This window comes from Chaetodon trifascialis, assembly GCF_039877785.1.
Source record: "Chaetodon trifascialis isolate fChaTrf1 chromosome 24 unlocalized genomic scaffold, fChaTrf1.hap1 SUPER_24_unloc_1, whole genome shotgun sequence".
NCBI lineage: Eukaryota > Metazoa > Chordata > Actinopteri > Chaetodontiformes > Chaetodontidae > Chaetodon > Chaetodon trifascialis.
This window is the reverse complement of record NW_027255838.1, coordinates 282,266-303,491: the sequence shown is the minus strand read 5'-3', so window position 1 is coordinate 303,491 and position 21,226 is coordinate 282,266. Positions and strand designations below refer to the sequence as shown.

General features: G+C 43.7%; 1 protein-coding gene across 1 annotated transcript; it reads left to right on the top strand.

The window, feature by feature from the left end:
• Positions 1–1,664: 1,664 nt before the first annotated feature.
• Positions 1,665–13,038, top strand: LOC139328091 (NLR family CARD domain-containing protein 3-like). Its single transcript, XM_070958187.1, has 12 exons — positions 1,665–2,061; positions 2,169–2,300; positions 2,576–2,707; positions 2,983–3,096; positions 4,095–4,173; positions 4,332–4,548; positions 4,701–6,483; positions 6,646–6,819; positions 8,006–8,179; positions 8,608–8,781; positions 11,739–11,785; positions 11,953–13,038. Exons 1-12 carry the CDS (start codon positions 1,973–1,975, stop codon positions 12,534–12,536), a joined length of 3,699 nt encoding a protein of 1,232 aa, XP_070814288.1. The 5' UTR covers positions 1,665–1,972; the 3' UTR covers positions 12,537–13,038.
• The last annotated feature ends 8,188 nt before the right edge of the window (positions 13,039–21,226 follow it).

Sequence of the window (21,226 nt, the reverse complement as noted above, 5' to 3'; positions counted from 1 at the left end):
GGGGTAGAATCAAGTCTGCTGAAAAACAGATTCAGTTCATTTATCCGTTCCCGGTCTCCAGACCCTCTTCTTCTCATTCAGTAGGACTTTCAGTTCTGGGACACTCAGGGTTCGTTGTTTGGGAAACACTGTACCTTCCTGATAGGCACCGTCAGTCCAGTGTTCTCTTGTCTCTGGTGGGACACTTTCCAGACTGTGTGAAAGTGGGGAGAGTGGAGGACAGATAAGTGTGACTGAAGTCACCAGAGATGAAGAGGAGGGCCTGGGGGTGTGATGTCTGCAGCTGTGAGACAGTGTGTAGCAGCTTGCATGCTGCTGCTGCATCAGCTGACGGAGGGATGTACACCATTACTGTGACATGGGAGAACTCTGTCAGGAGATGATATGGCTGAATGCTAACAGCTAGCAGCTCTATGGCGCTCAGGCAGAACTGCTCCTTCACAATGACGTGCCCTTCATTGCACCATCTGTTGCTCACAAATGCTGCCGTCCGCCTGCTGACTGGAAAGAAAAGACGTGAGCACATTAGTCCTGTCCTTGCATCTTTAATTTTAGGATCCAGTTTAAAGTTTTATTAATTGTTTTTAAATGTGGAAATGGTTTGGCACCACCTTATTGATCAGAGCTTGTACAGCTGCACACCACTGCTAGGGCGCTAAGGTCGTCAAACCAGCTGCTCCTGGCAGCGCCTCGGTCCAGGCTCTCCACTCGTGGAGACAGAGCCTTCTCAGTGGCGGCCCTGAAGCGGTGGATTGACAGTCCATTGAGCACTTTCAAACACTCCTAAAAACACATCTTTTCTCTTTGGTGTTCACTCCTAGCAAGGCGAACAATCTTGGCCTTCTATGTCTCTCTCTTTTTACTCTCTTTTTACTTTCTTTTATTCTAAATTTGTTTGATATTGACTTCTTAATACACCTTGTATTGTTTTATTTCTTATAGTGTTTATGATATATTGTGATTTTAGGACTGTACAGCACTTTGGTCGACTGAGGTCGTTTTTAAATGTGCTTTATAAATAAATCGTGACTTGACTTGACAAACAATGCTTTACCCCCACTTTCCCTCTCTTAACACACTCCGTCACTTTTCTGTCTGCTCTCATAAGTTGAAATCTGTCAGCCATGTCTCCATGAAGTACACAATTAAACACTCCCGGTACTCCCTCTGCAGTCTGGTTAGCAACGTTAGCTCTTCCACCTGATTGGAGAGAGATCTCACTTTTCCTACAATAAGAAATGGTTTGGATGGTTTGTACAATCTCTTCTTGTCATGATGCTTCGCTCCAGCTCTGCAGCCCCTCTTCCTTATTTCCAGTCCTTCCACTGGGAGTACCAGCAGTGTTGCATAATGCCAACAAGTGTTTGTTTGTGTAATCAGTAAATCTGTGGCTGAATGGATCTCTGAATGTACTTTTAAAAAGTCCAAGAAACCGTAGAGAGAAAATCACTCGTCTCACCAGTTTTACATCCATATGTGAACATGAGCAACCGAGACCAGTGATGGAAAAAAAAAACACAGTCAAAGAAAGAAAAGAGGTCAGAGCTGCTGTAACTAGCTACCACTTCTTTATCTTGAAATTAAAAACAAGGATCAATTTGACATAAAGAAACTTTCAGTAATGTTGAATTTACTGAATATTCCTCAAACTGAAGCTTCCTGTCAGATTCAGTCAGTGTGTGTCAGTGGATGTCAACGCTTGTCCAGGCATCAAGTGTGTGTTCACTTCACTGCAGCTTCATGGCGCCATCTAGTGGACTGATAGAAGTACAGCAGCTCGGCCTCACACTGCTGTCTGACTGCATTCAGCTGACACTGATGTGAGAGACGAGATAACAGCCAATCAGAGGAGGAGCAGCTGATATTTGGACAGGAGAAACCATGAAAGGATGATTTCAGCTGATGTGCACATGAATGATTTGTGTTTCCTCTCCAGATCAAAGTGTGTGTGAGCTGACGTGAGTTCAGCAGCATGAATTGGTGTGAGGACAGAGAGGAGGGAGTCCGTCCCTCTAAAACCAGTCTGTGTGGGGACGATGACGTCCAGACCGAAGCTCAGAGGTGAGACGAGGATCTCTGACTGTCCAGGACTCGTCTCCATGTCAGAGCACTCAAATCTGTCCACCGTCATTATTCACACTCAAAGCTCTGTGTGTGTTGTGTTGAAGGCCAGAGCAGCAGGACCCACCAGACTCTGCTGGACCTGGACCCGAACCTGGACCTGGACCCAGCTGTGTGTGGAGCAACCAGTCAAAGGGTCATCTCTTTGACTTTAAACAGCAACATGTCTCTGACAGACAGTGAGTTGTTCTCAGTGTTGAAGTCGTGTTGGACAATTTGACCTGAAATGTCCATATGTCCTCCTCATGTTGTCCACTGCCGATGTTTGTCCTCATTAAATCCAGTCTGACCAGTTGTCCTTCTAATGTTCATGTTGTCCTAGAATGATGATGAAGGTTAGAGCTAGATTAGTGTTAAAGGACATTTGTCCAGTCTGTCCCTAAACAGCACTGACATGTCCACATGTGGACACTGAAAGCTGAGGATAATGGTGGTCTTCCTGTGTGTCTGACAGGATCTATGGCAGAAAACCCTCTGCTGGACCTGAACCTGAATCTGGACCTGAATCCAGCTGTGTGTCCTTCAGGAGTGACCGGTCAAAGGATCTCCCCACTTCTTTTAAACAGCAACATGTCTCTGACAGACAGTAAGTTGTTCTCAGTGTGACACTCATGTTGGACAATTTGACCTGAAATGTCCATATGTCCTCCTCATATTGTCCACTGCTGATGTTTGTCCTTATTAAATTCAGTCTGACCAGTTGTCATTCTGATGTTCATGTTGTCCTAGAATGATGATGAAGGTTAGAGCTAGATGAGTGTTAAAGGACATTTGTCCAGTCTGTCCCTAAACAGCACTGACATGTCCACATGTGGACACTGAAAGCTGAGGATAATGGTGGTCTTACTGTGTGTCTGACAGGATCTATGGGAGACAAACCTCTGCTGGACCTGAACCCAGCTGTGTGTCCTTTAAGAGCGACCGGTCAAAGGATCTCCCCATTTCTTTTAAACAGCAACATGTCTCTGACAGACAGTAAGTTGTTCTCTGTATTAAAATCGTGTTGGACAATTTGACCTTTATTTTCAGCATCGTTCTTCTTCTCATTCGTTTCTATCCTCACATGTGGAAGCTGCCCAGTATAACCAGTCTTCAGCTCTTGACTCCAGTTGAACATTTCCTCCACACACACGTTCTGACTGATGACTGCATGAGTATGAAACAGTGACTTGATTGAGGCTAACAGATGCTAACGAAGGCTAACCCTGATTCCACTGAGTTCCTCCATCAAATCAACATGTTGTGCTTTTCAGTCATGTGACAACACAAACACAAACATGTCAGTGATAACAGCTGGACTGAGATCAGCTGCTGTGAAACACAGAGTGAAGCAACACAGAGAGTGTGAGGAAACACACAGTCTGTTTGTGACTGATGCTGCTGATGGATTCACAAAGTCAAGAACAACACTGACATGGCGCCTCACATCAGGCTGGAGTTGTGCCTCTGTGAAGACGTCTGATGCAGAGAAGGGTGTTATGGGTAACTAAAGGCTGCAGGAGCTCAGAGAGGAGACAAAGCTCAAAGATGTGTTGTGTGTCCAAAAAGTGGACGAGAAGAAATGTTGTCCAAGAATAAAAGAAAGAGCCAGAACAAGTTGTATGAGCAACAGCTGCAGCTGTTTCCTTCATGTCGTCCAGAGAAGAACGTTCCAGCTTTCATGTGAAACACAGCTGGATGTGAAATCAGCCTCAGCTTTGCTTTGATCCAGTATTCTCTGCTTCTCTCTTTGCTTTGCTCATGTTTCACTCACTTTATTGGGACTCACTGCCAGTTTGTGCTGGACAGGCAGCATCCAGTTAGCTTGTGTGAGCTGTGTGATGCTGTCCACAGTATTATAGGATCAATGAGAACTGGAGGGACTCAACCAGACAATGTTGGAATCAACACTTCAGCTCAAAGGACCTTCAGCTGGTGTTTGTCCCTGTGTGGACGGACATGATGTGAGCTAATTCTTCATGATTCCTCCACAGAGTCCACCAGGAGAGCTCAGAGGTTCCCAGTGGTCAGTCTGCCCAGCAGCATCAGACTCACCTGGAATCCATATTTCTGGTCTGTACATGCACAACAGCTGCTTTCACATCTGTTCTGTCCACAATAATGTCCACGCTGCACTTTTTATACCAGTGGACCATCAGTCTGTCCAACATGGATCTGATGTTTGCTTCCATGATTTCACTTTGTGTCATTCATATCATCTTCTGTTCCAGCTGCTGGAGGAGAACATTGTCTCTTTTGTGAGGAACGAGCTGAAGAAGATCAAGACGGCTCTGAGCTCAGATTACCCAGAATGCTTAGAGAGTCAGGGGGAGGTTGAGGATGAGGATGCAGAGCAGAGGAGGAGCAGCAGAGAGGCATTTGTGAAGATCACGCTGCACTTCCTGAGGAGAATGAAGGAGGAGGAGCTGGCTGAGCATCTGCAGAGCAGTAAGAGGATTTCTCTAAAGGTTTAACTGCTGGATCAATGAGCATTCACTGATGTCCAACAGATGGACCAAAATATGTTCAGACAAGGACATTAAATTCTCATCTGAACTTTATCAATCACTCATTGATTTATTTGTTGTGTCTTCATTCAGAACATCTTGCTGCTGTTTGTGGGCGTAAACTTAAATGTAACCTGAAGGAGAAGTTCCAGTGTGTGTTTGAGGGGATCGCTAAAGCAGGAACGCGGACCCTCCTGAATCAGATCTACACAGAGCTCTTCATCACAGAGGGAGGGACAGGACAGGTCAATGATGAACATGAGGTCAGACAGATTGAAACAGCATCCAGGAAACCACACGGACCAGAAACCACAATCAGACAAGAAGACATCTTTAAAGCCTCACCTGGACGAGATGAACCAATCAGAACAGTGATGACAAAGGGAGTGGCTGGCATTGGGAAGACGGTCTTAACACAGAAGTTCACTCTGGACTGGGCTGAAGACAAAGCCCACCAGGACATACAGTTAACGTTCCCATTCACTTTCAGAGAGCTGAATGTGCTGAGAGAGAAAAAGTTCAGCTTGGTGGAACTTGTTCATCACTTCTTTCCTGAAACTAAAGAAGCAGGAATCTGCAGGTTTGAAGAGTTCAGGGTTTTGTTCATCCTTGACGGTCTGGATGAGTGTCGACTTCCTCTGGACTTCACCAACAATGAGATCCTGACTGATGCTACAAAGTCCACCTCAGTGGATGTGCTGCTGACAAACCTCATCAGGAGGAACCTGCTTCCCTCTGCTTGCCTCTGGATAACCACACGACCTGCAGCAGCCAATCAGATCCCTCCTGAGTGTGTTGACATGGTGACAGAGGTCAGAGGGTTCACTGACCCACAGAAGGAGGAGTACTTCAGGAAGAGGTTCAGAGACAAGAAGCAGGCCAGCAGAATCATCTCCCACATCAAGACATCACGAAGCCTCCACATCATGTGCCACATCCCGGTCTTCTGCTGGATCACTGCTACAGTTCTGGAGGATGTGATGAAGACCAGAGAGGAAGGACAGCTGCCCAAGACCCTGACTCAGATGTACATCCACTTCCTGGTGGTTCAGTCCAAAGTGAAGTACATCAAATATGATGGAGGAGCTGAGTCAGATCCTCAGTGGACTCCAGAGAGCAGGAAGATGATTGAGTCTCTGGGAAAACTGGCTTTTGAGCAGCTGCAGAAAGGAAACCTGATCTTCTACCAATCAGACCTGACAGAGTGTGGCATCGATGTCAGAGCAGCCTCAGTGTACTCAGGAGTATTCACACAGGTCTTCAAAGAGGAGAGAGGACTGTACCAGGACAAGGTGTTCTGCTTCGTCCATCTGAGTGTTCAGGAGTTTCTGGCTGCTCTTCATGTCCATCTGACCTTCATCAAGTCTGGAGTCAATCTGCTGTCAGAAGAACAAACAACCTACCATGAATCTGCAGAGACACACTTCTACCAGAGTGCAGTGGACAAGGCCTCACAGAGTCCAAATGGACACCTGGACTTGTTCCTCCGATTCCTCCTGGGTCTTTCTGTGCAGACCAATCAGAGTCTGCTACGAGGCCTGCTGACACAGACAGGAAGTGGCTCAGAAACCAATCGGGTAACAGTCAAGTACATCAAGAAGAAGATTGAAGAGACTCCCTCTGCAGAGAAAAGCATCAATCTGTTCCACTGTCTGAATGAACTGAATGATCGTTCTCTGGTGGATCAGATCCAACAGTCTCTGAGTTCAGGAAGTCTCTCCGCAGATGAACTGTCTCCTGCTCAGTGGTCAGCTCTGGTCTTCATCTTACTGTCATCAGAAAAAGATCTGGATGTGTTTGACCTGAAGAAATTCTCTGCTTCAGAGGAGGCTCTTCTGAGGCTACTGCCAGTGGTCAAAGCCTCCAACAAAGCTGTGTAAGTACAGAGATAGTGAGGTTTCTTCATCAATAAATACTCTGATATCTAACTGACTGTTAGATATCAACACGTTTATGATGGAACAGCAAAGATTTGAACACATGCTGAGAAGAGACTCAACATATTAAAATAAATGTTCTTTTTCTTCTTGTTCTTCAGACTGAGTAGCTGTAACCTCTCAGGGAGAAGCTGTGAAGCTCTATCCTCAGTCCTCAGATCCCAGTCCTCCAGTCTGAGAGAGCTGGACCTGAGTAACAACAACCTGCAGGATTCAGGAGTGAAGCTGCTGTGTGCTGGACTGGAGAGTCCACTCTGTACACTGGAAACTCTCAGGTCAGATCAAGTTACTGTTTGTGTTGACAGATTGAAGTTAGCTCTGTACATTTAGAGATTCATTTAGTTTAAACAGTCTCTCTCATGTCAGGATTTGAGTCTTTCAGTCTGGTTTCTTTATTTTCAGATCTCTGACTGAGATTGATCATTTTGAGTTTGTGAAATGATGATCAGAAATAATTTCCCAGCCTGCAGTTGTAGATCATCTTTTCTGTGCAAATTGCGAAAAATGTGCGAAAAATGTGTGCACGTGTCTGAATGTGTGAATTTAAAAATCCCCTCAAATTCAAGTTTGCAGATGTGTCACAAAGTTTTGTCGCTGCAGAAATATTTTGCATATCTGTAATTAAAATCTGTGCAGGAATATTTTCTACAGTGAGGTTTCACAAAGTGCAGCATGGCTCATTAAATCTGATGAATTTACTGATCAGAATGCTGAGTCATGGGAAACATGAATCCTGAAAGACTATGAGTCAGCAGTTTGAGTCCAGCACAGAGGCTGTCTCATGTGAAGCTCAGTGGGATGAAGGACAAAACAAATTGGACCAAGCCAGGCTTCCTTTGTGTGAGCTGCCTCAACTAAACATGAACTCTAGGCAGAGGTCACGGTATCACAATGGTGGTTATCAACTTCCTCTGTGAACTCAGGTTTCCTTCATCAGGCTCTGTGCACTTTCCCATAAAAAGAGACGTTTGCTTCATCATTTGAATCTTTGTCACCACAAAAAGGACCAATCATGTCCCCTGTCCTTCAGTCCAGAGGGACAGGTTGTTATCATGGAGAGCTTTGGAGAATGTAAAAAATAAAAGAGGAAAATCAAGACTGTTGTTGCACATAAGACGAGAGAGGACTGCTGGCAGAAAACCGCTGATCCTTTCAATCATTCACTTCATACATTCGTTTCAGCACTCAGTCACTCTCAGAGCCTCCTGTTTATTTCTAACTGCACATTCGAGAGTCTGAAACTTTAAACTTCATCCAGCAGGTTTAAATATGACACTCAGGAAGTGGATTCAGGTCTGACACTGTCCCCTCATGGAGGACACATGACTGTGTTGCTACAGACATGAAGACAATGAATGAACATTTACAACACGTTTATGATGGAACAGCAAAGATTTGAACACATGCTGAGAAGAGACTCAACATTTTAAAATAAATGTTCTTTTTCTTCTTGTTCTTCAGACTGAGTAGCTGTAACCTCTCAGAGAGAAGCTGTGAAGCTCTGTCCTCAGTCCTCAGATCCCAGTCCTCCAGTCTGAGAGAGCTGGATCTGAGTGACAACAACCTGCAGGATTCAGGAGTGAAGCTGCTGTCTGCTGGACTGGAGAGTCCACACTGTGCACTGGAAACTCTCAGGTCAGATCAAGTTACTGTTTGTTGTCAAAGCGTTGACGTAACCACAGAAGTCCACACATCCATTCATTCAGACATTCATTGATTGGCAGATGTTTTCTCTCAATGTACCTTTTATGAATGAAGTCTGGCTGAGATGGAAATCCTCATTTATGTTTTGTTGTCATGTGACTTTGATTAGTGGACATCACTTTACTCCTGATTCAGTCATGATTAATTAGCACAAAGGTGTCGCTGAGGACCTCAGGAAGTGAAGTGTTGAGTGTGAAGTTGACCTGAAAGACAGAAACTGTTGAGAATTATTATGTGTTGTAACTCCTCCCACGTGATGCTGCTCAGCCTATCAGATTTCTGCATTCTGACAGCAATGATTGGACAGACAGCAGGACCCTCAGATGATCTTCCATGTGTATTGTTGTGTGTGTTTTCAGGCTGTCAGGCTGTCTGATCACAAAGAAAGGCTGTGCTTCTCTGGCCTCAGCTCTGACCTCCAACCCCTCCCATCTGAGAGAGCTGGACCTGAGCTACAATCATCCAGGAGACTCAGGAGTGAAGCTGCTGTCTGCTGGACTGGAGGATCCTCACTGCAGACTGGACACTCTCAGGTATGAAGAGGCTGCTGCAGCCATAGTCAGTCAGTGTGAAAGAGGAGGAAGAGCTGGAAACATGTGGTCTGTCTTTTTGCTTGATGGTGGATGTGAGTGAGACATGAACAGTCAGACAAGTAGGAAACCTTTGTCCTTTGTTCACAACATAAACACTGGTTGAACATGAAAAGGACATATTGTGTTGGAGGTCTCAAGGAGAACATCTCCAGGAACAAACATGATGATGACCACCGGCGCAGTAGTATTTTCAACCGGCACAGGCAGGCGCACGGCGCACTTGGTATTTTGGTAAACCGAGGCGTACAGAGGTGCGCCAGGATGGGCGTTATGGCGCAGTAGGGGGGAGGTGTCAGCATAAGGAGAATTTTTGACCATTTCGGTCTGCGCCGCCGGCGTAAATTGCGCTGAAAGCTCGCCACCTCAGACCTGGTCAACTCTGTGCGGCGCAAGTGGATTTTCGTAAACTGGTGAAGTCGTGCGCTCACGTCACCAACACCTCACAGGCAGGTTTCCACAGTGTCTGGCATTTCACTGCGATCAATTATTAGCAACAGCCGTAGTTCAACGCAACTATCTGAGTCAGCGCATACAGTCAGACCTAAATTTATATATTTTGATCCATATCTCATCTGACCACATCGAAAGCGCGTTCGGCACGCGTAATGGTCACTCAACCTGACTGAATGTACACAGGTGACACAGGGATGTCTGGTGAACTGTGACTCAAATTGCCTGGTGACAAACGTGTATGCCACTTTCCCCGAGTCGGCATGTGACTCGTTCATCGTGGCGAATTCTAGCATCCCGACAGTTTTTCAGGGGGGACACCCCTCTGGATGGGTGGCTGCTAGGTGATAACGGCTATCCACTGAAAATGTGATTGATGACGGCATATATCACACTGTCAACAAGACAGCAGCGTGGTTTTAACGGTGTTTTCAGCAGTGCTCGGTCAGTCATCGAACGCACACTGCGATCAATAATTAGCAACAGCCACGATTCAATGCAACTATCTGAGTCAGCACATACAAGCGCGTTCGGCACGTGTAATGGTCATTCACCCTGACTGAATGTACACAGGTGAAACAGGGATGCGAACTAATCGGTTAACGTCACTGTGCCAACCAGAAACAGCCGTGGCATCCCACAGAGCAGATATACTGCATCTGTCTCAGAGCGCTGAGAGACAGAGAGAGACAGACACATGGAAAAAACGTAAGTGATGATGCTGTCCGCTATTACCCACGTCATTTCATTCCAAATACAAATGTAATCATAGTAATGCTTAACATTATCTACAAAGATGGAGTACATCATTGCTTTGAGGAGGAGGAGGAGGAGGAGGAGGATTTACCATCTAAGGACCTCATATTTAGACATCAGAATCAGAATCAGAAATCCTTTATTTATCTCCGAGGGGAAATTGTTTTTGTTGCAGTGCTCCTTACAAGAATAGAATTAGAATAAAATTAGAAAAGAAAGAAAAGAGAGAGAACTAAATATATAAAAAACAAATATAAAAACAAAATATTTATATTGAAAATATATATAAACAAAATATAGAACAGAATATAAAACTATCTATCTATCTATCTATCTATCTATCTATCTATCTATCTATCTATCTATCTATCTATCTATCTATCTATCTATCTACTGAGAAAAACTAAACAGTATATACAAACGGATGTCAGGAGATATGAGTGACGTCAGTCTCCTGGAAACTTGCCATGCGCCTGGCCAGCGGCGTTCTTAAAGGTGAGGCGAGGAGCTGCTGTGATTGGTGAAGATTTGACTCGGCTGTGTCAAACCCACTCCACGCCTTCTCCCCTCCCTCTTTCCGAGTTGCGCCGCTGGGTGGGGACTGAGATGAGAAGGAGGTGGAGATGCGTCTGTGGCGCAGCGCACGAAAATACCAAAGTCTGCGCCGCCACGCCCCATCGGCGCAGCGGACCTGACTATGCGCCGCGCCGGCGGAGTCGAAAATAGAGCCCGTCAAGTGGCTCTTCTTGTTCTGGTGAACTTCAGGAAGTTTGACATGAAAAGATTTCCACACAACAGAGTCGTGATGACTCGTCTCAGATGTTGAATTCATTGACAGTTTTCACACTTGTAATGAAGACATGAAGCATGGTCACATGTGGGACATGACGAGGACAAGCGTGTCCAACAATAAATGATTAAAGCTCTGCTGGTTTGTTGAGTGAAGACAAAGTGTAAGGGAAATTCTCCTTGTTGCTTGTTGAGAGTTGCTAATTCTCTGAAGAATTAGAGACTCGGTGTGATGAATCAGGTCTCTTTAATATATGCAGCATGGAGGGAAGACTCATGCAGAGTGTTCTCTCCAGATCTCCACAATGTCTTGGCTTTTATACTTTTCAACAAAAGGACAGATGGTTATCACACACACACCTGGTAATCATAAACCTTCCTTCAAAGACAACGACCATTTGGGGGAGTTCATTCATCCGTTTCTTTAGGGTTTGTACTATACCATAAACTCCTCAGGTACAGTGAATTGTACCTTTACCTTCCCCCTCTATCCAGTGTCCCCCACTGAATGTCCTTTGATGTTCTTTCTCCCCTCAGTGACAAAGGGCCATAAAGAGTTTTACAATTCATACTGTAGACTGATTCCCAGGATTAGTAAGTCATCTAATTCCTACAAAAGTCAGACTGATTATTGATCATCACAGGTGGGAGAGCAAGAGAGCGATCAATGAGTGAAGCAGCTCAGAATAGAAGTCAGCAACAGATTGAAATGAGGAAATGAGCTGATGAAGGCAGATTTAATGATGAGAGAGAATCAGTGTCGCTGTCAGTGTCTGAGCAGAGCTGAAGAGGGAGAAGCAGGCCGCATCAACATGTTGTGTTTGTGTGTGTGAGAGTGATGTAACGTCCATGTTTGCATGCTGAAAGAGGAGGTGCTGCTCTGACCCCCCTCCTCCTTTCAGGGTGGAGCCTGCTGGAGTCCGATGGTTGAGACCAGGTCTGAGGAAGTGTAAGTGTGTCTTTCATTTGACTGATGACAACAAAGCAGAGCACATTCAGCCATCTTCAAACTGTGACATCACTCATTCACTCTCTGATGTCATCATCAAACTGTCCATCAATCAACAGCTGATCGATCAATAACTGCAGCTGTTTTCTTCTTCTTCTCTCCATCAGATTCCTGTGAACTCAAACTGGACACAAACACAGTGAACAGATACATCAAACTGTCTGACAACAACAGGACGATGACATATGTGAGAGAGGATCAGTCATATCCTGATCATCCAGACAGGTTTGACCAGTGTCCTCAGCTGCTGTGTGGAACTGGTCTGACTGGTCGCTGTTACTGGGAGGTCGAGTGGAGAGGAGACGTTTATGTATCAGTGAATTACAGAAGAATCAGAAGGAAAGGAAACAGTGATGAGTGTTTGTTTGGAGCAAATGATCAGTCCTGGAGTCTGTTCTGCTCTGATGATGATGGTTACTCTGTCTGGCACAATAACAGTGAAACATCCATCTCCTTCTCCTCCTCCTCCTCCTCCTCCTCCTCCTCCTCCTCCTCCTCCTCCTCTGTCTCTCACAGAGTAGGAGTGTATGTGGACTGTCTTGCTGGCACTCTGTCCTTCTACAGAGTCTCCTCTGACTCACTGATCCACCTCCACACCTTCAACACCACATTCACTGAACCTCTTTATCCTGGCTTTGGACTCTGGTCTGGGTTCTGGTCTGGTTCCTCAGTGTCTCTGTGTCCTCTGTAGGAGGGACAGTCTCCTCCTGTTAGACAAACACTGCTGAACAGATCAGTTGAGTCTGTGCAGGATCTCAGTCACATCAGTCTTTCAGGTTATTGGAATAAATTGATCAATGAACTTTGTTGAAAGCGATTGAAAAGATTCCTCATTTACTTTGTGAACTTCTTCCACTTCCAGTCCTTTAAAGATGGAAGCTGTGATCATTAAAGTGTGGAAACGCTGTTGACTTGAACCTTCAGCTGTGTGTTGATTTCAATTCTGGATCTTGTTCCAGTCAAAGCTGAATGTTGCTGTGAGTGTTTGTTGTGTCTCTCAGATCAGGACTAGAGGTCCACCGATACGCTTTTTTCAGGGCTGATACAGATTATTAGAAATCAAGGAGACGGATAACCGTTAAAATATCAGATATCATCTTGATGGTTTCACTTCATGTTTTGTTTTCATGGTTCATTTCACTCAACAACATCGAGCTGAAGCAAGAATCAAGTGAGCACAAACTAATTACTGATGGCTGCCCTTACAGAAAAATTACATGAATGTCACATGTGCAAATCACATGTGGTCACATGTGATTATATGGACATGTGATTTTGCACATGTGAAATTTAACATGTGAAAACATCGTAAATCCACATGTGAAAAATGTGGAACACGTGATTTGCACATGTTAAACATGGGAAACATGTGGTTTTGGAACATTTTTCATGGTGTAACATGTGAAACCAATGTAAATTCCTGTGTGAAACCCATGTGATCACATGGGTTTCACATGTAATAACATGAGTTTCACATGTGATCAATGAGGGTGCACGATATGATCTGTCCATCCATACAAAGGCAGACTTCAAACCAGTTTTTAATATTCAGTTTAATAATTTTACAAGAAATAAAGTAGTTAAGACAAATTTAAGTGATACAAATACTGTTTATCTGCAAACATGCAATGAAAAGTGAGAGCAGAACTGTCCATAAAAAGGATCAAAATGCCCCTAAAAAATGTCTTCTGGGGAAAGGGTGTGTGTGTGTGTGTGTGTGTGTGTGTGTGTGTGTGTGTTGTCTCAGTCCTCTGGCTGTCCTCCAGCAGGCTCCCTGTTTTGGGATTGACAGACAAAATCAAAGATTAGGGCAGTATAAACACCAGTCTATTCTATCAAAGTAAAGCTTCATTTCTTTTCTATCTGGATTACTGGATTGGTTCTGTTATTTTCAAGTGATGACTGGTCTATGCAGACCCACAGCAGGCCCCTTAGAAGCCATCCAAAACTGGATTCTACGAATCAAAGTATCATCAACATTATCATATACAGTATAAAAATGTTACCCTGTTTCCCTCTCAGCTCGTCTGCTGGTGTCTTTTCATGTTTGTGTCATGCAGGCTTTGGTTTCAGTGTGTCCGATGGCTCCGTGAACTTTTTTGACATGGTCTGTAAGAAATGAAATGCTACTAAATTTACTCGGGGTTCACCAATTAATTCATGTTGTGTAAGATAGGTGTCAGTGAGGATGCTAATGAAAATAATTGAAAAAGAGCAACATCTTTGTGTGTTAACAAGCTGATACAATAGCATTTTTCCCAACCCCAACAATATTCAGGCATGCTTACCAAGTACTAGCTTCACTTTGCCTTTGTCAAGGCTCTGTCTTTTCTCCCCTCTAATCCCCTTTTTTCCTGTGATGGAGCACGTCGCCATTTCTTCCACAGTGAAGATGGAGTCCATTACAGTCCTGCTTTTTGTAGCCATCACACCTTTGAGCATAATCCAAGGCAGTTCGATTCATGAAATCCATTACAGACTCGTTCTGCAAAGATGAAGAAGTATTAGAATACATCCATGTACTCCTAGAATGCAAAAAAGTCCAGTTCTCAAAGGTGTGGCATTGGCATGGGTGCTGCTGAGAAAAAAAGATTTGAACTTTTTTTTTTACTGGTGTTCAGGTTGTGTGGCAAAGCTTATGTTTGCATCCCACATGTGCAGCTAGCTATTACTGAGTCTCTATAAGCAGTCTTAAAAATTTAGGAATTATTTGAAATCATCGTTTTGGCACAAATAGTCTATGTAGTATTACTGCGTGGTGATGAATGAGTGTGTGCTCAGTCCATTGAAAACAGGGCTAGAATTTATTTGTATTTTAAATATAACTAAATGTTGTTTCGAGAGCAGCAACAGTAACGTTTACCACAGCAAAGTTAAAAGTTAACAGCATATTTAGATAACGCAAAGCGTCATTGTAAACATGTAATATGTAAATATGTGGATTGAAGGGCATTGTATATTTCACTCTGAACTCTGCTGTCGCCGGGGTCATTTCACAGTGTCGTTTTGAATCTCATTCAAAAGGAGTTCTGCTCTCTAACATTTCTGTCAAGACGGGTTTTTAGCGTCACTCATGGCCTTGAGATACTTTTTAAAGCTACAGTAGAAAGGGTCGTTCTACACAATACGTGACTGTCAAAACAGGTCCAGACAACCACCGTACTGTTCCTCTTTGACACTAAAGTCACCTCTGGCTCGCTGGTGTTCAGTTCTGGGGGGGAGGGGAGCTGGCAACTAGCGTGCCATCACCAAACATTAATTAGAAGAAATGAAAAGACAGCAGAATTTAAGTATAGATGATCAATTCATTGCTTACAAGAGACCAAATATAATGCATGTATGGGAAACACCGCATGGTCCACAAATGAAATCACTTCTCCTGACTATGTAAGTGATACCTTTGTCTCTCCTATTTGGTTGTGAAGAGGGGCTGGGTGGCTGCGAGAAGGCACCGGGTGGCTGGGGGCAGGCTGAGCTGCCTGTATAGCGTCTTTCACAGTTTTTGTGATTGTATCTGCTAGCCAACAATTAAATCAAAGAGGGAACACTTACCTATTCAAAATCACTAATTGAGTTGTCACTTATTATAGTTGGAGCATTATTGTTATAATACTGTCATGGAAATAGGTTCAAGGTTACTGCAAGGGCTCCCCTCCATACTTACCCTCTTGCAGTTGAAGGTTCAACCTTTGCAACCGCCTGATCTCCTTATCCTTGTCATTTATCCTCTCCTCAAGCTCCTTTGGGTCATTTTTGTACTCCCTCTATCAGGAGAGAAAGAGAAGATAAAGAAAGAAGAGGCTTAATTGGATGGAGAACTTTGGCAGTATCTCGTGATATACTGTCAGCCCACTTCGCCTCTCTTGAACCAGGAGGTTCGTTGAAATTTGAACTGTTTGAAAAATTCTAAATGCCGAATTTTATAAAACACCCTACCAGTTAGTTATACATATGTGTTTATATATATATATATATTAGTGCTGTCAATCGATTAAAATATTTAATTGCAATTAATCGCAAATTAATCGCACATTTTTATTTATTCTAAATGTCCCATTAATTATCATTTTAATACTGTTATCAACATGGAAAAGTGGATAGGCTTGCTTTGTGCAAATGTTTTTTATTGAAAACAATGTGTAGTGTTATATTTCACAGTAACATTCTCACTTTGAGCAGTCATTCACATTTGAATGAATCAAATCTCACACATTTTAACGCTGTCAATAAACAGATGAGAAAAAAATAAATGCTTGGTTACAGAAAAGCCCCTTCAACAACCCTTTCTATGGGATCAAAACAGGATGATACAAGATAAAGTTACAAAGTGCACATCATTGTAAACTAGGACTCAGGCTATAGTGCAGTTAAACCATGGCTGAAACTTTCCTTTCTTAAGTTTCCTTTGAACATACAAGCAGTCAGACTATGATGCTCTTCTGTTTATTCACCAGAGGCTTATCAACGCAGCCTCTTATTTCTCTCCAGAAACAATGAACATTACTTGGCTATGGCTGCAGTAAGCTTGTTCTTAGTTGCGGTATCCATATGCCTCTGTCCAAACTTTGATCTTGTCAGTTGACCCATCGGGCAACTTTTTGAAACTAAACTTTCTATTCATCCATTTCGGCGTTTCGCGCTTGACATCCGCCTACACTTTCACAGCTAGCGAGCAGGCGAGACCAATATGCGTGGGGCGTGCCTATTGTTTTGTTTCCGGTTTACAATCAGATCCTGTAGTTTTTGTAACGTTACTAGCAGTGGCCACAGCTTATAAAAAAAGTCCAGTTCACTAGGTCACAAAGAACGTTAATCTCGCGATAAAAAAAATGACGCCGTTAAAATTGATTTGCGTTAACACCTTAATAACGCGATATTTTTGACAGCACTAATATACAGTAGAGGCTGATAATTCAAACTCTGTAAGTCTCTCAGATTTTTTGAGCGCGCTGTGAGAGACAGAACAAACTTGTATACAATCCTGGAAAAAATCATGAGTGTAGAGCGTAAATTGTGGCTGGGAGGAGTGTGAAAAGAGAAAAATCTGGAGTAATTTTAGGCTTTCTCCCACTCTGGCAGTTGGTCTCCTGCACTCTAGCCTGAACATTCCGTGCAATACACACCCATTATAATCTCCAGCGGTCGCCATGGTGACGGGCCCCTTTGGGTCTGTGAGGGTCTGAGAAATGTCTGAATTTGGCCTCTGCGCACCCCTCGAACAAACGCTTCTCACGCAAACAACAAAACTCCTATTGCCCAAATTTCTTCACCATCAGAGCTACAAGGCTTTGCTGCACACGCTGATCACTTTCTTTTTTCGCTGGGGTCCAAAAAGCTGATTTTAGAGCGAGTTTAAAAAATGTCTGGCTTCTGTCTTTCCTGTTTTTGATTTGTATTGGACGTTATGGGCCAGGTCAGAGGTACTCTCCTCGCTCAGAGGCTCACAAGTCAAACATCGTAAGTCCTATTGTTTGGCCAGGCACATTGTGAGAATCAGCACAAGTGGCACTACAACCTTGGGAAATTTCACACGCGTAGAGTGAAATTTGTGCTTTGGAGGAGCGTGGAAAGAGAAAATTTCACACACTTTTGAGAACGTCTCTCCACTCTGGCAGTTAATCTCCTCCACTCTAGCACGAACATTCCGTGCAATACACACCCATTATAATCTCCAAATTTCTCCCAAAATGATCATGGTCATTAAACAGCGACTGATCAAAAACTGTATGAGCTACCAAAACGTTATTTAATACACCAATACACGAGACTTGTGTCTACGTTTTAAAGTTGGAATGGCGTCTCTAGGTGAAGGTATGCCGGAGCAGTAGTCCTTTGAAAAAGGTCTAATTTTTTTCACTTTTTTCGCCTCTTCCCATTCAGTTCTTATGGGAAATTCTCTTCCTCACATTCCTCTTTCATGTCCTCGCTGGGCGGAGCTAAGACGCGAGGAGAGGAAGCGAGTGGAGGAGACGAGGAGACCAATTTACCCAATGAAAAGCACCCAAAATGGTAGCTCCTTTCTCCCACTCTGACCAATGATGTCATCCAATCAGACACAGGTGCACATGCACACACATCTGCTCTCAGTGCAGCAGACACACATGCATTCAGACAGAAAAAGCCATTTTCTGCCTCTGCACTGCTCTGACATTTGGGCTTACGCTGACAAAACGGTCGGTCTTATCAATAAAAAACACAGACCGTCATCGCTGTCAGGACTTCCTGAAGGATTCGGTGTGATTTCGGTTATTCCACAGTCAATATTTCGCAGACCCTTGCCAGTTTAAAACAGGGGTCCGTTCAGCTTCTCTCAGAAAATCTTTGTATTGGAGTCAATGAGGAGCAGAGACAGACGTGGCTGCACTTAGAGGCTGATAATTCCAATTCTGTAAGTCTCTCAGATTTTTTGAGCACATTGTGAGAGACAGAAGAAATTTGTCTACAAACCTGGAAAAAATCATGAATGTAGAGTGTAAATTGTGGCTGGGAGGAGTGTGGAAAGAGAAAAAATCTGGAGTATTTTTAGGCTTTCTCCCACTCTGACCGATGATGTAATCCAATCAGACACAGGTGCACACGCACACACATCTGCTCTCAGCCCAGCAGACACACATGCATTCGCCGAAGAATTTACAATGTTCAGACTCCTAATCAATTATGATGAGTGTTTTGTAATATTACATCAAGTTTGGTTCTTTGAACACACACACTGGTAATATATTAATGTATACACACATTCTTACTCTTGCAGCCTCAAACAGCACATTACAGTGGATATGGTATTGAAGTCTGTGCCACTAAAAACATAATATTAACAATGACTGAATTGTTGGAACCACTGCCATCATTTTTAGGGGAATTTAGCCTATTTTTCTTATTTAGTTTTGCCAAATCAATGTGTTTTAATTGTATGCTAAAACACACAGCTGCAAGCTCACAGCCATCAGGCTGCAAAGCTTCCAACACACCATATGACTTTACATAAAGCGTATCTGGGGGAACATGAATTATTAATATATGGGGTAAGGTTACTGTCAAAAGTTTTGTGCACGTGCACATAAAAATCGTGCACGTATTAAAAATGTGTGCGTGTTGGTGTATAGTTGTGCATAGCAGTGGCTCCTCCACCTCCTCCGCCACAGACCTGCTGCAGTCTGTTCCTGTTTTCTCTGGGGGCTGGTTTTCCCTACAGAGTGGAGGTAGGTGGGGGTTTGGTGGGGGTCTATCGCAAGACTGAATACAGTAGTAATTGTTGTCAATTTTTCTCCCCACAGGCATATGGATGGAAACCAGAAGCTGGTGAGGTGGAGGTTGGTCTTTCATGGATGTGTTGACGGCTTTAGCCGGACCATCATATACTTGCAGTGCCTCAGTAACAACAGGGCATCAAGTGTACTGGAACTGTTTTGTACTGGTGTACAGAGCTTTGGCCTTCCCTTCAGAGTACGCTGTGACCATGGCATGGAGAACACAGCAGTTGCCGGTATATGCTGGAGAGAAGGGGGTTAAACAGAGGCAGTGTCATTACTGGACGCAGTGTCCACAATCAGAGGATTGAACGGTTGTGGGCAGAGCTGAACAGAGTTGTCTCGTTCCACTTCAGTAACCTCTTCACCTTCATGGAAAATGAGGGCATCCTGGATTCTACAGATGAACTCCATCTGTTTTGTCTGCACTACATCGACTTGCCAAGAGTTCAGAGGGCGGCTGCAGAATTCTGAAATCAGTGGAACAATCATGGATTATCCACACAAGGAGGACAAACAGCTCTCCAGCTGTGGCAGAGAAGGCTTCTTAACAGTGCTGGAGCTGGTGCAATGCAGGACATTTTAGCAGGAAATGATACCTTGGAAATCAATGAAGACACCCCTCTACAGTTAGACACTGCAAACAATATTGTTGTTCCAGTAAACAACTTTAATGTAAATCAAACCGTTCTGAACAGAATTCCAGAGACAGTAGACCCACTGAGTGATGATGGTAACCACGGCAGACAATTATTTTCAGGCCTGGTGAATTTTCTTAGTGAACAGTAACAAAGCTGCTTGAGTACGAGAACACTGTGGATTGTACTGTAACAGATACATGATAAATGGCTGCATATAGTACTTTTATGCAAAGTGCTGAGCTAAACAGTTTATCTCACCACAGACTGAATAATGTAACCAACATTTAGATTTTTTTGCACTACTGGTGTTGTGGCTCTGTTTTCTGTTATATGTTTTTTGGTTTTGCTCACACTGACACACTCTCTCTCTTTCCCTCTCTCTCTCTCTCCCTCTCTCTCTCTCTCTCTCTCTCTCTCTCCCTCTCTCTCTCTCTCTCTCTCCCTCTGGTAGTGCGAGTGACGGGGGGCGGAGCGATCTCCAGGAGCGCTGATTCTCCTGGCACACCTGCAGCTTGTTCTAATCATCTGGCTTCATAAACCACCCTCTCGTAAGTCCCCAGTGTCAGATTATCCTCTATGCTTCCTGCACTTGCTACGCAGCTAGAGATCATCCGCCTCTTGTCACGAGCTAACCTCATTGTATTTTTTCTCTCGAGTTATTAGTTTATTCTGGTTGTCTTTTGTTACACTTTGTCCTGGCTTTTTCCCTATCAAGGTGATTTTCAGTTTGGAGTTTTAGTTGCTACTTTGTTGTGAGTATTTCTGTCGTTCTCACGAACTGATTTTCTGTTGTCACTTTGTAAATAAATTATTTTTTGTTGAACTCTGCTCCTGGGTCCTGGTTTCCATTGTCTGGCCGTAACAACTGGGCTTTTATTAAAAAAATAATAAATAAAAAAAAAATAAATAAAAATAACCTCCCGACCACTCCACTAGTCACATATATTAAAAATTTTAGTTAGTTGATCAAAAAAGAATGTGACAGAAAAAAGGTTTTCTATACAGCCTGTGAATGCATTGAAAAAAAAAAAAGTTCGGGCTCACGACTGAAAATGTTTTTTTTTTTTTTTGGTTTTTTCAAACTGTAATAGTTACCTGTAATATGTATGTGTATGTATGTATCGTATGTGTCACGCAGCGGCAACTTAAGGCAGTTGATGCAGGTGTTCATTGGCAAACAGCGTCTGGAGCTGACAGGCTGATCATGCAAGAAATCAACTGATGGTTGAGGGGAGATGGATGTCCAATACACGTCCAGATCATGGACAACTAAAACGTCTTTGTGCGACTCATTCTGGCTGTCTGTAGACGTCCAGAACCGGGTCAGGCTGGACATAGAGCTCTGAGCTCACGCAGAAACCTGAAATTTGACTTCAAAGTGTTCCTCGATACCGGTCGGTGAATCTTCTTTCATACATGTACACAGACAGTCAATCTGCTTGTATGTGAACGTGCAGGATAGCAGACCTCCACCTGCCCAGCAAGATCACGGG

Bases quoted from the DNA above. Each gene is read 5' to 3' on its own strand.
- LOC139328091 (XM_070958187.1), top strand. From the start codon at position 1,973: ATGAATTGGTGTGAGGACAGAGAGGAGGGAGTCCGTCCCTCTAAAACC. The intron at 4,174-4,331 runs GTCTGTACATGC...CTTCTGTTCCAG, and splicing joins ACCTGGAATCCATATTTCTG to CTGCTGGAGGAGAACATTGT. The intron at 6,820-8,005 runs GTCAGATCAAGT...CTTGTTCTTCAG, and splicing joins TGTACACTGGAAACTCTCAG to ACTGAGTAGCTGTAACCTCT.